The sequence below is a fragment of the Oryzias melastigma genome, linkage group LG21 (assembly GCF_002922805.2).
Source record: "Oryzias melastigma strain HK-1 linkage group LG21, ASM292280v2, whole genome shotgun sequence".
NCBI classification, from domain to species: domain Eukaryota; kingdom Metazoa; phylum Chordata; class Actinopteri; order Beloniformes; family Adrianichthyidae; genus Oryzias; species Oryzias melastigma.
In genome coordinates, this window is record NC_050532.1 from 19,507,478 (window position 1) to 19,521,563 (window position 14,086).

The 14,086-nt window shown below is 39.9% G+C and overlaps 2 protein-coding genes across 3 annotated transcripts in view; one reads left to right on the plus strand and one right to left on the minus strand.

The window, feature by feature from the left end:
• Window positions 1-245: 245 nt before the first annotated feature.
• hnrnpa3 (heterogeneous nuclear ribonucleoprotein A3) lies at window positions 246-8,751 on the plus strand. 2 transcript variants are annotated; one of them, XM_024287289.2, is made up of 11 exons: window positions 246-458; window positions 2,247-2,369; window positions 2,469-2,615; window positions 2,694-2,904; window positions 2,983-3,072; window positions 3,166-3,240; window positions 3,373-3,417; window positions 3,521-3,658; window positions 3,742-3,858; window positions 5,171-5,238; window positions 6,635-8,751. In XM_024287289.2, the coding sequence occupies exons 1-10, from the start codon at window positions 453-455 to the stop codon at window positions 5,221-5,223; spliced, it is 1,005 nt and encodes a 334-aa protein (XP_024143057.1). In that variant the 5' UTR covers window positions 246-452; the 3' UTR covers window positions 5,224-5,238; window positions 6,635-8,751. The 2 variants fall into 2 exon arrangements, with proteins under 2 accessions (XP_024143057.1, XP_024143056.1); XM_024287288.2 differs by lacking the exon at window positions 6,635-8,751 and adding an exon at window positions 5,340-6,007 and having other exon boundaries at window positions 250-458.
• A 235-nt stretch (window positions 8,752-8,986) lies between these two features.
• Window positions 8,987-14,086, minus strand: part of nfe2l2a (nuclear factor, erythroid 2-like 2a) — a 6,168-nt gene continuing 1,068 nt past the window's right edge. Inside the window, exons 2-5 of the mRNA XM_024287287.2 lie at window positions 11,849-12,115; window positions 11,674-11,766; window positions 11,416-11,592; window positions 8,987-10,630 (exon numbers count right to left, since the gene is read on the minus strand). Of these exons, the coding sequence (XP_024143055.1) occupies window positions 9,377-10,630; window positions 11,416-11,592; window positions 11,674-11,766; window positions 11,849-12,115 (1,791 nt within the window). The 3' untranslated portion in view covers window positions 8,987-9,376. The remainder of the gene's footprint in view (window positions 10,631-11,415; window positions 11,593-11,673; window positions 11,767-11,848; window positions 12,116-14,086) is intronic.

Here is a 14,086-nt window from a genome sequence, read left to right on the forward strand (position 1 = left end):
CTTACCCAAGCAAAGGTTTAGAATAACTGCATGCTGTAAGCCTATACTGTGGAAAAAATCTAATATCAAAATTACAGTTTTTCAAACTATACGATTTGTAAGGTTTGTGTAAATCCATCAGATCTGATTATTTCTAGTAATCAGATTTTTACAGTCTTAATAAATTTTGACTGATTTCTAGGTTAAGTGTTTTATTTGGCCAGTAGAGGGCGCGCGTGTGTCTTTCATTGAAATGTTTGTTTAGAAAAAAAAATACATTTTGATTTCCTTGAAACATTATTTTATAGTTTTGATGGGAAATCATGCTTAGTTTTGGTCATTTCTGGTCATATTTTTTAAGTTTTTTCTCCTTCTTGATGTTATTGTGTATTGTTTGGTGTGTTTTTAGGTACTTTTAGGTCGTCACGTGACCTCCCCACTTTCTCCTCCCTGCGCTACAGGACGTCCACAAAATGGAGGTACGCTGTTGCTAAGTGTCACAAGGGAACAAATAAATGTCATTTGGAAACACGACTCATTTAAATCGTGCACTTTGTAATTTAGGGGGAGAATTTAAAAACAAAATAGTGTTCTGTAATTTGTTGCTTCTGTGTAGTTTTACGACCTTACCGACGTTGTCATTAGCTAATGCTGCAGCAGAGCTAATGGCTGTCGAAGTTAAAAAAGGGAAACGCCACGCTGTTAATTCTTGGCTCTGAAATATTCTGTGGTGTTGATTCGTGTAATTTGAGCCAGGCTCGTGTGTTTTTGTGTGTTATTGTAATTGCTCGGTGCTAAAACATGCTCCTTTCTGGGCGAAAACATGAAGCTAGCAGTCATAGTTAGCATAGCACAGGAGCCATTTTGACACCTGCATATCTGACATATTCTTTTAATTAAGGTATTTTTTTAGTTTAAAATTAATTTAATTTATACTTATTCTTGTTGTTTCCTGTATCATTATTGCCACAGGGAATTTTTCTCATAAGACGGTTTTCGGCTCTTTGCTGAAATGTGACAGTAGTCTAACTGGACTGTTTAGTTCACCAAAAATACTATTTACGTCGTTATCACTTCAAGAGTACGATAACCTGTAGTCAAAACTGACATCAGGGGGAAATTATCGGTTCCCACTTCGAAGAAATATGCTTTTATGTCTGCATTTAATCGCATGTCAAAGGATCTGTACATTTAGACGTTTATTTTTATCATAGCCAAGCATCAGAATGATGGTCAGTGGTGCTGAAAATGGATGTCTGACTGGAAGAGATATTTTATTTTTTAAAAAGAGTATGTTATTAATAAGGGGATTTGCGTGTTTGTAAATTCATAATTGCCTTGCACTTGCTTGAAGCCCTAAAGCACTTTACAGTCACCCATCAGCACACACTTTCACTTATCAGTGTCTGCTTCGGAGCTGAACACTGCCTCCAACCTGTCAACCACCAGGAGCAATGTGGGGTTCAGTGCCTTGCCCAAGAACACTTCAACACATGGGCAGGTAGAGCGGGAACCAAACCTACGATTTTCCCATCTCTACATCTACGCCTGGTGCTTTGTGTCTAAATGCTCAGACAGATTTTTACAATCGCAGAAGCTCAGTAATGACAGTTATTTTTAATGTTGTGTTCTGGGAAGCATGAAAGCATGTGGGACATGTGGGCGGAAAGATTAAGAAACACCTGACGACATAGTTTTTGCCACGTCTAATTACTGGAACCTGTTAAGTGGGTTTTTCTTGAAGAAATAAAAGTATTAAAAAAAAAAAAAACTTCCAAGATTATCAGAATGAAATTTTTATTAATAGCAAAACATCCCTTTGCTGTTGGTAAAACTTAATGCTCTCCCAGTTCGAGGCATTTCAAAATGTAATCCTTTGTTTGTTCTACAACTTATAATTTGATAAATATATTTGAATGTTATTCACATCTATTTATGTGGGACCAAGCTCAAAAACTGATGTAAATTCACACACAATACGCACGGCCAAGATGTGATTGCTGCTTTGCACACACGTATTTGAAGTGCCTCCAAGAAGGCTGAATGTTGTTTTCGGTCACATGCATTAAACTAAACATACCTAACAACCTTTCCTCTTTGTTCGTGTAGCTAAGAGAAAAGTTTGGCGCTAATCGCATATATGTAGAGAAGTGCGTGCAAATATTCACTTTCTTCTTTGAATTCCAGAGATATGTGAGATTGTTAGTGTTTGTAGATTTACTACCTGCATATATGACTGCAGCTATTTGGGTTATTTGTTCACACAGAACCGAGACGCAAAGGAACCAGAGCAGCTGAGAAAGCTCTTTATTGGAGGACTGAGTTTTGAGACAACAGAGGAGAGTCTACGGGCACATTTTGAGCAATGGGGGACTCTCACAGATTGTGTGGTTTGTAGTTTTACTATTTAAAAATACTCCTAAGTAATAATAATAAGAAATGATCGCAAATAACTAAAGCTATCAAGGATACATTTCTGGTGTTTCCAGGTAATGAGGGATCCCAACAGCAAGCGGTCAAGAGGTTTTGGCTTTGTTACATATTCGAATGTGACCGAAGTGGACGACGCCATGAAAGCAAGGCCTCACAAAGTAGATGGTCGTGTTGTTGAACCCAAGAGGGCTGTGTCCAGAGAGGTAAAACTATACACATTTCTGACCGAATGCCGACTTTGCTGCAGTCTTTTTGATATTGACTCATGAATTCTGCTTCAGGACTCAAACAAACCAGGCGCACATCTCACCGTAAAGAAGATCTTTGTCGGTGGTATCAAGGAGGACACCGAGGAATATCACATCCGGGAATATTTTGAGAAATACGGGAAGATTGAATGCATTGATATAATGGAAGAGCGCTCCACAGGGAAGAAGAGAGGATTCTGTTTTGTCACCTTTGATGACCATGACACTGTGGACAAGATTGTTGGTGCGCATGAACCAGATCTAATTGTTTTTTGGATATTAAAAGACATGTGTTAATGCGATTTTACATTTTTCTTTTCAGCCCAAAAATATCACATAATCAACTTCCATAACTGTGAAGTCAGAAAAGCTCTGTCGAAACAGGAAATGAACGCTATATCCAGTAACCGAGGTAATTATGTAGGAAATGTTTCTGTGGTTGATGGCAGCCATCAGTTTGTTGATGAGACATGTGCATTTTTAATGGTATTGATCTTTATTTCAGGCAGGAGTGGAGGATCAGGAAACTTCATGGGTAGAGGTGGTGGTAACTTTGGAGGCAGTGGGAACTTTGGACGAGGTACACCATATTTATGCTCTAATACAGAAGACATTTTGCCGAAATAACCTGTGCCAAATGTTGGAATTTAGTTACAAAACTGCATCACAATCAAGTGGAAACAAAACATAATCTTAATACCTTATTTTTTAGGTGGTTATGGTGGAGGACGTGGTTATGGGGACGACTTTGACAATGGTGAGTTACGCTGAATTCATTTCTGATCATTTTTTTCCTAAAAATGTGTCTTCAGCAGTTCATCAAACTAACGAGAATACACTGGTTTAATCCTTATCAATAGGTCCAGGAGGAAATTATGGTGGGGGACCTGGCTACAGAGGAGGTGGTGGTGGCTACGGAGGAGGTGGTCCGGGATATGGCAACCAGGGTGGAGGATTTGGTGGCAACTGTGATGGAGGTTATGGGGGCAATAGTGGAGGTAAATATGCTGTTTTGTTCAAAACTTGAATTAATTAAACTTGGTATATTTTGTGTTTGTAAACCTTTACACTGGATTTTTAGGTTATGGAGGTGGTGGAAATTACAATGACTTTGGAAATTATGGGGGGCAGCAGTCAAACTATGGACCCATGAAGGGAGGTAACTTTGGTGGGAGGAACTCCGGTGGACCCTATGGTGGTGAGAAGCTTCATTGTTTGTTGTTTATATATATATATATATATATATATACTGTTTGCAGTGGTCTTTTAGTTATGATTATGCAGTTTCTAAGCAGAACCAAAAAGACACATTTTCAGCAGCAGGAGCTTATTAAAAATACACCCTTTAGTTGTGGGTGTTGAGGTTAGCTCCACTATTTCCCATTAGCCCTTTCTCCTGCTTGCTCATAGCACGTGAAGCTAACATTAGCATAAAAAAAAGTGGCGAGCAATATCAGAGTTTAGAGCCAGATGGCAGGTCAGACGAGAAAAATGAAGACATCGGTGGCTCTATTTGTCTACAAGTGGATGCATCTGAATTGAAAACATTGACTGTATAAGTCGGAACTGGACTGCGCAACCCCTCCTTTCTCGTGTTCCAAACAGGAAGTACCCGCAGGTTGCAAGAAGGCCAAAGTCCCATAGACTTCTAGTGAGAAATAGACAGTTATTTCTCAGCCTTTTTAAATGTCAGAATAACCATTCTGGCTCTGATTCTTCCTTCTTGGCACATTCTTCTAATCCTATTTTTCTTAAGGTGACTGACCAATCAGATGCCTCAGTCAATGCATGTGGCTCCCACTGGCCCAGAACATTTGACAGATTTCCCAGAGCCGCTCTCAGTGGGGGGGGTGTGGGTTTCACAAGCTGGAACAAGCTCACTCATGATTGGTGACATTAGTCCCTTTATAAACATGACTTAGACTGACTTGGAGTAATCGCTGTCGAGGGCCAACAGTCGGTTCATACTTATATAGTCAATGATTGAAACGGAGAAAGGACACTTTCGACCATGGTAGTTGTTACGTCAAGAGCCTTTTTTTTTAAAACGTGAGGTTTTGTCTGCTCCGATCAATCTCAACTGGAAGAAATGCTCAGAAACACAGTTTTAATCATAAATTCTTTTATATCCATCATGACAAAAATGCCACAAGAACGTGTAAAAAACTATTTCTTAAGATACAAATAAAATATGACATTTAATAGTAATTATTCACACTTCACTTTAACTGTGTGCAGCAACAAATGAAAAATAATTTAGAGAAGCATAAAACTAACTTTTAGGAGCAGGATAATCACACTTAGCTGGTTCAATGCTCTGATTAATGATCTCTTTTTGAGTTGGTAGCATATGTGGCTCCTAAAAAATACATGTTTGTCTATTGGTGATGTCTTTGCAGAGACACCTTGTCAGTTTTATTTATATGTCCCCCACCCTCAAAACAATTTGTCTTAGCAGTGTAGTGTCCCCCTGAGGGAATAACAGAGATATTCTTCACTCCAAATTGCAGGTGGTTATGGCTCTGGAAGTGGCGGCGGTGGCTATGGCTCACGGCGGTATTAATTCTTGGTTGTTTTGGTAAGTAGCGTTCAGTCTGGCAGCTGCCTCGAAGCACAGTTCAGAGTGAGCCCATGAAAGTGCAGATTAACTATTTGTCTTATCCTGTATCCATTCAACAGGCTTCAGTTCTTAGCAGCAGAGGCGAGGAGGTGAGCAAAGGAGTTGTCAGGAAAGCTGCAGGTTACTTTGAGGCAGTCATCTGAAAGCAGTAGAGGAACACAGAAGGCAGACATTACTGCAGCTTAATCCAAGGAGTGTATGGAAGGAGGACTATGAACAAGACATGAGTGCAGATGATGTACTTCCCTTATTTGTCCTAGATGTGAACCTTATGAGGAAGTTTTCCTTTCTGTGTCTGAATTGTGTGTATTGTGCCTATTGGATCAGGGGTAAATTTTATTTCTTTTTTTTTAAGTCCTGCATATTTTTGTTTCATTTTTTTATATTGGTTAGTTTTATCATAATGACCAATTAAACATTCATTTTTGATCTTAGCAACTGTCAGATAGCATAGTTATACAAGGCCCTTCAAATAGCCAGAAGTGGTCGTTTCTTCTCTCATAATTTATTATTTCCTAATTGCAAGTGTCAAGTGTGTATTGATTTGTATGTAAAAGCACAGTGTGTAACTTTTTCATAGTACCAGTGTCAACAGAATTAAACAGCTTAGATTAGAATTAAGGGAATCCCACACTTCTCCTTTTTTTCCATTGAAACAGATTCCAGATTGTTCACATATTTTTGGTTAGTGAAAGAAACGACTGAATAAAATTGTTTAGTAAAGACACACAAGATTCAGTGCATCATTGGTTCAGAAACATGCATGCATGCTTATGTTCCACTGTGGTTAGCATATCAGCGTGTCCCGACTCGTCCCATGTGTGGGATTGTCATGAAAACCATGATGGTGTCTGTATGTATGAACGATATTGTGTGCATTCACTGATACAGGAGGTTTGGATAGTTCCAGGGAAGGGCCCGTGTGCAGCTTTGTTGAGAAGGTAGGATTGTGAAAACCACAAGCTCCTGCAGTTTGGCCCTCAGCGTCGCTAGTGTGGAAGATGACAATCAGACAGGACGACCTCAGCCCCAGCACAGTGGACCAGTCAGCATTTTGAGAGAGAAGGGAGAAGGCAGCATCGAGCGCAACGGCCATGGGAGGAAGCTTGCAGTGTGGTTCGTGCCTGGTAGTGAGCATCTGTCTCTTTCCAAGGCTAGCTAAACTCCCGCAGCTGGTTCTTGCCAAGAAAGACTAGGTCCTGGACTCACTGAAGATCCTGTTTAGTGAGATACAGCAGTTGTACCTGCAAATACTAGATGTCAGACATTTAAGAAGAAAAGGGAGCCAATATTTCACAAAAGCTGACTTGAGAAGATGGATCAGGTAAGAGTAACCACTTTGCTTGATTTACAGATATGGATTCTCTTCTTGCTGAAAATCTGTAAAGACCTGATAACTTGGAAGGTTCTGGATGGGTAAGACTTTTATTTTTTTTTGGAAACATTTTTTAAGGTTGTATATCTATCTTGTAATGTACTATGTGGAAAGGCAATGTACCTGGAAACGGCCTTAAGGTGAGGATTGAAGGGTTTTTAATTCAAAACTGAATCAAAAAATTCAGAACAAAACTAGCAAACTAAGAAGATCTCAAAACTTGAACATGAATATGTATTTAGTTGACACCAAGCATACAGGTCTGAGCACGTGAGGCTGTCAAGCAGACACACCGGGTGTGTGACGTGCATTCAAGAATGTACTAAATGTGGATTTAGCCTATGGCGTTCACATTGGATAATCTGGGAGGGGCTTCTTTTTCTACTGTTTACTAGAGGTGCAAATTGGCAAGACCCTGACGATACGTGTCGCAATATGTGACTCCAGATACGATACATATCCCAACATTGTATCAGAACAGTTTTTCACTTTTTTTGTTCATGACTATGACTTAGAAATAAACTAACTGAATATGAATACACTTTTTATTGTAATAAAATAGTAAAATTAATTTTATTTAATCGTCAGAACATTAGGCACTGCAACTGATACTGGCAGCAATGTAGCCAAAGAGTGTCTGGGGTTTTAGGAGGGGAACAAAAGTAAGATGTTGATGGAAACTAAAATAATTAAATATCGTCTTGTCGGCTTTTTAAATTGATACAACTATCGCCAAAGAAGATATTGTGATATAATCCCAAATTGATTTTTCTCTAAACCCATACTGCTTACTAGTGCTTGTCCACCACCTGCAGTTGGAAGATGCTTGGTTTAATGTGGAAGCAGTGCAAATCTTTCTGTCACAGCTCTATTCCGATACATAGAGAGGTTTGGTGTTGTATAATCTGGCCGCGATTATTACCTTGATCTGCGTGATCAGCTTTTAAGTAGTTGGCACTTGTGCAAATTAAAAGGGATATGACCCACAAGTCACTACTAAATCAGAATCCCTGATTGGTCAAAGTCCGTAAAGCCCTAAAACAGTCGTATAAATTTGCACAGCTACGCTTGAACGGGAGACTGGCGATGTGAACGTAGCTTCAGACACTAAATAATTGTCCTAAAATCTCTACGTTGGGGGGAATAAATACTTTAAGGTCAAACTAAATGAAACAGACCTGGACACAAATATTGGCATGTTGCATTTGTTTTTTAATCCACCTCCTTGTGAGCAAAATGTTCTAGTTTAAAGGATGACTTCATGTTTCTACTTCAAATCTTCTGATGCTTGGGTGACCTATATTGATCCAGAATTCCTTGATAGTTTTGGGATTTCATTGAACCATCCTTGCACAGATTTAGGACACCTTGTGCCAGATGTAGCGAAGATAGCAGCACCAGACCATAAACAAATCTCCCTCATGTTTTTTTTTTTTTTTTTTTGCTGGTATGCTTTGTGATTGTGAAGCTGACATGCCTCACCAAAAATCCAGCCCTTCTTGAAAAAAACAGTCTCCAAGCATTAATGTGTGTTGTGGCACATGAACGATTGGACTTTTTTTTAAAAAAATGTATAGTATACTAAAAGTATCATCATTCATTGGTATTTGGCTCATTATTAATGTCAGCAGAAGCCAGATAATAGTGATAAAGGGATAAAGTACTGAAGCAGAAAACATGCAGGACGATTGTCTCTACAGAGAAACTGCTATACAGTAACTGTAAAATGTCTTTTATTATTTAAGTTCTTGTTTATTTATTTCTTTTCAAAGTATTGGTGCTTTGTGAACCTACTATTTTTGTAGAACAGTTTTTTAATTAGAAAACATGTAAACTTGTTTTTTTAATAGTCTCATCCATTAACGATCTACATTTTTTTTCTGTTGTGCAATAAATCAATTTTGTGAAATAAAACTGTCGTCTGGATGATTTGTCACTTTGATTTGAATACAGTATATCAAACCCTTTCACCTAAGTGGAAGTGGTGTGGGCGATCAAAGGTGAGGCACTTTCTGTGTGTGAAAGTTCATTGTGTAGTGGATCTTTACTAACATATTCTGTGCGTTTTGTTACGCAACCATACAAAAAAAAAGAAAGGTTAAGTTAACGATATTACTATGCAATCATGTTTGCTTCAACTAATAGAAAGCAGGTAATGGGAGATCAAACCTGCAGCTTGTTTGCTTCCCAAGCCCTTTTCTAAAGCTTTTCATTTCACTCTGCTCCAACATGTGGTTTGTTATGTAATCCTTTTAAAGGCTGCAGGTCCCTCCCTTTGCTTTTTATTTGATGGGCTGAGCTTGGAAAGAAAAAAAAAAACATTTCAATCACTAGGTTTTTAAATTGTTTATTTAAAAGCATAGAAGAAAGGATTTAAAATAACTGAACTGCAAATTAGATGAGAGTTATAAAAAGTAACTGACAGAATCACAGGCATACAGAAATATGATATATATACAATATATACACAGAGAACATTCTTAGGAATCTCAATAGCAGGTGATGCTTAATATTTACAAACTGTTGTTTATAGAGGCTGTGACAACATCGGAGTATAAAATAAGTAAAATATCAAAAATATTACAACATTCAAGAGAAGTTAGCAAAAACCAAAGGATACTTCCACCAGGCTGCTACACCTTAAAGCTGAGCTACTACAAAGTTATTGCATAGTTTCTATGGTGCTGAAATACCCTATTACAAAGGCGATAAGTGGCTTTCCTAGATCTTAAAAGTCTTTTTCATGCGAGGGACGAGAAAGATGCTGCCGTCTGTGGACTGCTGCAGGGAGTATTCGGACGGGGAGTACGAATTCCCCTTCTCATCCTTCAACTTGCCAAAGACCTCCAGGTACAAGCTGTTAAGCTGACGCTTCATTTCCTTCAGGTTTGTGGCGTTTTTACTCTTCTCGTCCAGCAGACGGTCTTTTTCCTCCTTCAGTGAGTCCAGTTCGTGCTCCAGACCCACTATGTTTTCCATCTTGCGTTTGCGGCAGTTCTGCGCGGCGACCTTGTTCTTGCCGCGGCGGCGAATGTCGCGGACCAGGGCCAGCTGGGCCTCGTTCAGCTCGTGCTTTGACATCATTTCGTTAAAGTCATCAACAGGCAGGTTGATGATCATGTTGACTGTGAAAGGGATTTTCAGGGCCTTCGCCCTCTGCTCGTCTCGAGAGAGACGCACATCAGAGCGTTTCTTTGGTTTGTCTTTGGTGAACGGCGTGCTGCTGTGACCACTCTCTTCAGCCGGATCCTCCATGTGTTGTTTTGGTTTTTTGTCGAGCTGCTTGCACTGCCCAGTCAGTGCCGACTCTGGTATTGCCGGTTCCAGATCATCAGGTTGGAAGTTCAAGCAGAACATCTCTGAGTAGTCAGATTCCGCACTGCCGGGGTTGTGGTCCAGGTCATCAATTTCTGAATCGCTAAAACCATAGGAGCCACCTTCATACACGGATTTGCTGGGGGAGCTGGCATGAGGACTGGAATGAGTGGAAATTCCTGAATCCGAATCTGGGAAATCTGCTGGCAGGCGTTTGCTTCTGTCAAACACATCTTCAGGTGAGAGGGTGTACAGGTCCATGGGTGTGAACGAGGGCTTGCTCGGTATGTCGGGCACATTTTCATTTTCCTCAAGGCCGTGCTGACTGCTGCTCTCTTCCAATATGGTGTTGGGATAAAAGACATTCGGACAGAAGCTGTCTGGGGTAAAGTTTGCGTTCACCACCTGAGGGGCTTCCACATTCATCCGGTTGATGTCAGATGGAGCCATACTGGGAACGGGGCCGTCGCAAGCACTCATGTATTCTGCCGGGCCAATGTTTGAATTCTTTGTTTTTAAATCTGAGGCACTGGGCATGGGATAATAGGGAGTATTCTGGATTAACTGGTGGTTTGGGTAGTTTGGATTCTGCACTGCAGGACTGGTCTGAAGCGGATAATTTGTGGTCTCCATCGTTTCATCCACTTGCATTTTGAAACCCTGCAGGAAGTAAAAAAGATAAAAATTAAGGGAAGAAAAACAAAGGAAGGCATTACAGATATACGTTTCATGTGCAACAGTTTGAATAAAGCTAACACAATTTAAATGGTTTTACAATATTGTAGTCAGCGCTGAAATCTAAACATCTATTGATGGAGTACGTTATCCTGACTAAACTGGTTCTCAGAGGAGCACTGGCTTGATATCAAGAGCTGCTCCACTTGACTGATGTTATACCAACAGCACAGGTAGTACTAGTTTACACTTTATCACGTAAATGGAAAATGTAAAACATGAGAAAATAGTTTCCAGGCTTTTAGAACTCCGAGTGAAACAATTCCAAACATTCTTTTCTGCTTCAGAGCAAGTTTTAGCAGCTTGCCCAATCATGTTTAGCATCATGGTTATGATTATAATCTAGTGTGCAAAGAGACAGGACAAGGCAAGTAACACAACTACACTCCGCCCTTTGGCTAATGCAAATATGAGGCGCAGCTACCGGAAAAAGACAAAAAAAAAAATCTACACCTTTTACCCAGTTAGCATAAGCATCATTAGGGCCGCACCTTCCCCGAACAACATGTCTACCAGTTCTGCAACTTTAAGGTAGCAGCTCCAAACAGGAATCGCATGATAGAACTATGTTATAAGAAAATGAGCTAAGAATTGTTCTATTTATTTGCATCTCTCACAAATATAATAAACAAGTCCTTTTTTTTACTTCATTAGCCCAAACCCACTTCTTTTTATTTAAATGTTTTTTCCAAAGAAAATGTGAGTTATACCTGAAGCTCTGGGAGGGACAAAATCTCCATCCAGGCCTCCTCCAGATCTGGGGTAACTCTTTGTGGAGGAGTCAGCTGACTCGGGAGGACAGCAGGGGTCAGGGCAGGCTGTTCTGGGGACATCATGGTGTTGCCACTGGCGTACACAGGAGGCAGCTCCATGCAAACTGCAGGATTCTGCATGACAAACGTACACTTGTAAACCAGAAGTCAAACAATAGGCTGTACATTTGTGGTAATTAGAGATGAAATTCTTACCTCAGTTTCCCCTACAGGAAATGTCTCCGCCAGTAGTTGCAAACATTCGTCAAATGACATGCCATCTCCAGTCTCCTCAGTGAAGTTAGCATCCTGCAACAATCCAAGCAGAGCCCATTGAATAAAGAGGGAGCGGTCCACCTTTGACACATTTAATATTATTATATGCCTGTACCTGAGTGATCTCGATAGATATGACAGCCTGCTGCGGAGGGAGGATGGGTTTTGTGTGAGGTATGTACTCTCCAGTCTCCTCATCTAGCTTCAGCTGCGCCAGCAGGGCCTTCTCCTGCTCCCGCAGCAAATGCAGCCTTTTCTCTTCCTCCAACTGCCGCTGCCGCTGCAGCTCGTGCTCCTTCTGCCGATGATTGTAGTCGAAAACCTCTCGCCTGGCACCAAGGTCGATGTCCTGCTTCCACAGTATGTCAATCAGGTCCAGGTCCTGGAAAAACAACCGAACATAATAGAGTTGGAAGCCATTGTGCACTCCTGCAGAGAGAATACGATTCGTGCTGAAAGGAGAATTATTGTCCCTGCTGTGTGAAACATGGCTTTTGCACCTGCCACACCCTGTCCCCTCCGTATCTGTTCACTCACAGCAACACTGGAGTTAATGTCACGAGGGAGAAGGGCTATGAATAATAAACATGCTTCTCTGTTTCCCTTGTTGCCACCACACACAAGCAGAATCTTAATTTGATACGTATACCCATCTCATTACTCCAAAGTGTGAATTCTTTTGTCTCGTTCAAGCTCCCTGACTGTCAGGTAAGGTCTCAATGATCAGATTACATTTCATTCTGGCAAGCGAGGCTCAAGGGCTTTAATTTTGTAGCCTTTATAAGATAAGAATCCTAAGGTTTATGGGTCATCGTACGTGTATATACCATGGTCTTGAAAGAAAAAATGTTACATAAATAACTTCATAATGTTTAAGTAAACATTCCAGGGGGGTAAGGGTTGCAAGTTAGACATTATTTAAACTTTGTTCCATCCATGTCTACTGACAACTAATCTCTGGACAAGTTTGCAAAACAAAAGTCCATTTTTGAATTCTGGGTTTACATAGAAATAAGCAGAGGCATTTTTTCATACTATTTCCTTTGGATTTGCTCTCACAAACTGAAATGTTATTTAGCTTTTAAACAACACTCTTGAAGACAAATTATGCTATGCTCTTAGGCTTTTTTTCACCATAATTTATTTACAGAAGGAAGCTGTTTCACAAGGCCTCAGGAGGTTACATAAACTCAAGATTCTGTTCCACACAAAAACCACAAGACCATATGACTTATTTTTCCCTAATATGTCCATGCAAACAATATATGAGGTTTAGAATATTCAGTTTTGTGGTTTACGCAGACAGGAACAAGCAAAAAACAGGGACAAAGGAACAAAAAGCAGACATGGGAACAATCCACTAACAGGATGTGAAACTGAATTGAACAGTATAAACAATTCTCTTTTTTTAATTAAAAGTAAAGATATGCAGCATAAATAGTCATTAACAAACGGAAAATATTTTGGTCACTGTTGACACAGACTTTGAGACAGCGGCAAAGCAAAATAAGAACCCACTAACCCGGTGCTTGAGTGTTGCATCAGAGGCTTGACCATTAAAGCATTACTCATTACTAAGGCTGGTGAGCAGAAATCATGGCAACGAGTGTGGAAGGTGAGTCCAAAACCAGAAATTATGGTTGCTACAGGAATGAGGAAGTTCCCTAAAATGCTGCAGTGGGATGCCCCCCCAAAAACACACACTTGTGGTCACTGTTGTTTTCCAAATTAAAGCACAAACGAGAAGCAACACATTTTGAAACCAGTTTAACAGGCTTCTTAAAACACAATCAAGCATACAAAACAACACATCCTTCCCATAACTAACTGTAGATTCACAAACTCCATTTATAAAAACAACTCAAAACATTTGTAGATGGTATAGATTAAGTACTCCAACAGTTGTGTGTAGCTTTTTCCTTCCTTTTTCGACATCGTGACCTTGATTCACCGCTTATAGTCTGACTGGCACGTGAACAAGGAAGCTTAACAGCGGAACATTCTCAGATTTCCCAGATAATACACAGGCGGTGAGCAGCTAAACCAACACAACCACCATGTACTTTTAAAATAGAAACGGAACGTACCAAGTCCATTCGAATTAAAAAAAAACACGAATTAATAGCTCCTGCAATGTATGTTTACTTTGATATAAACAAAGTCGAGTAAAAGGGAGCTTACACCGACTTTCATCACATTTATGTTCCCCCAAGACCGACAATGACGTCACAAAAGCTTTTACAAACATAAAACATAGCTAAACTTAGCCTTTTAGGGGGCGCTGAACCAAAACTATCTTAAATTAAGTAAAATAGCCCACGTTCATACGGATACAAGTTTAATTAATATTTAT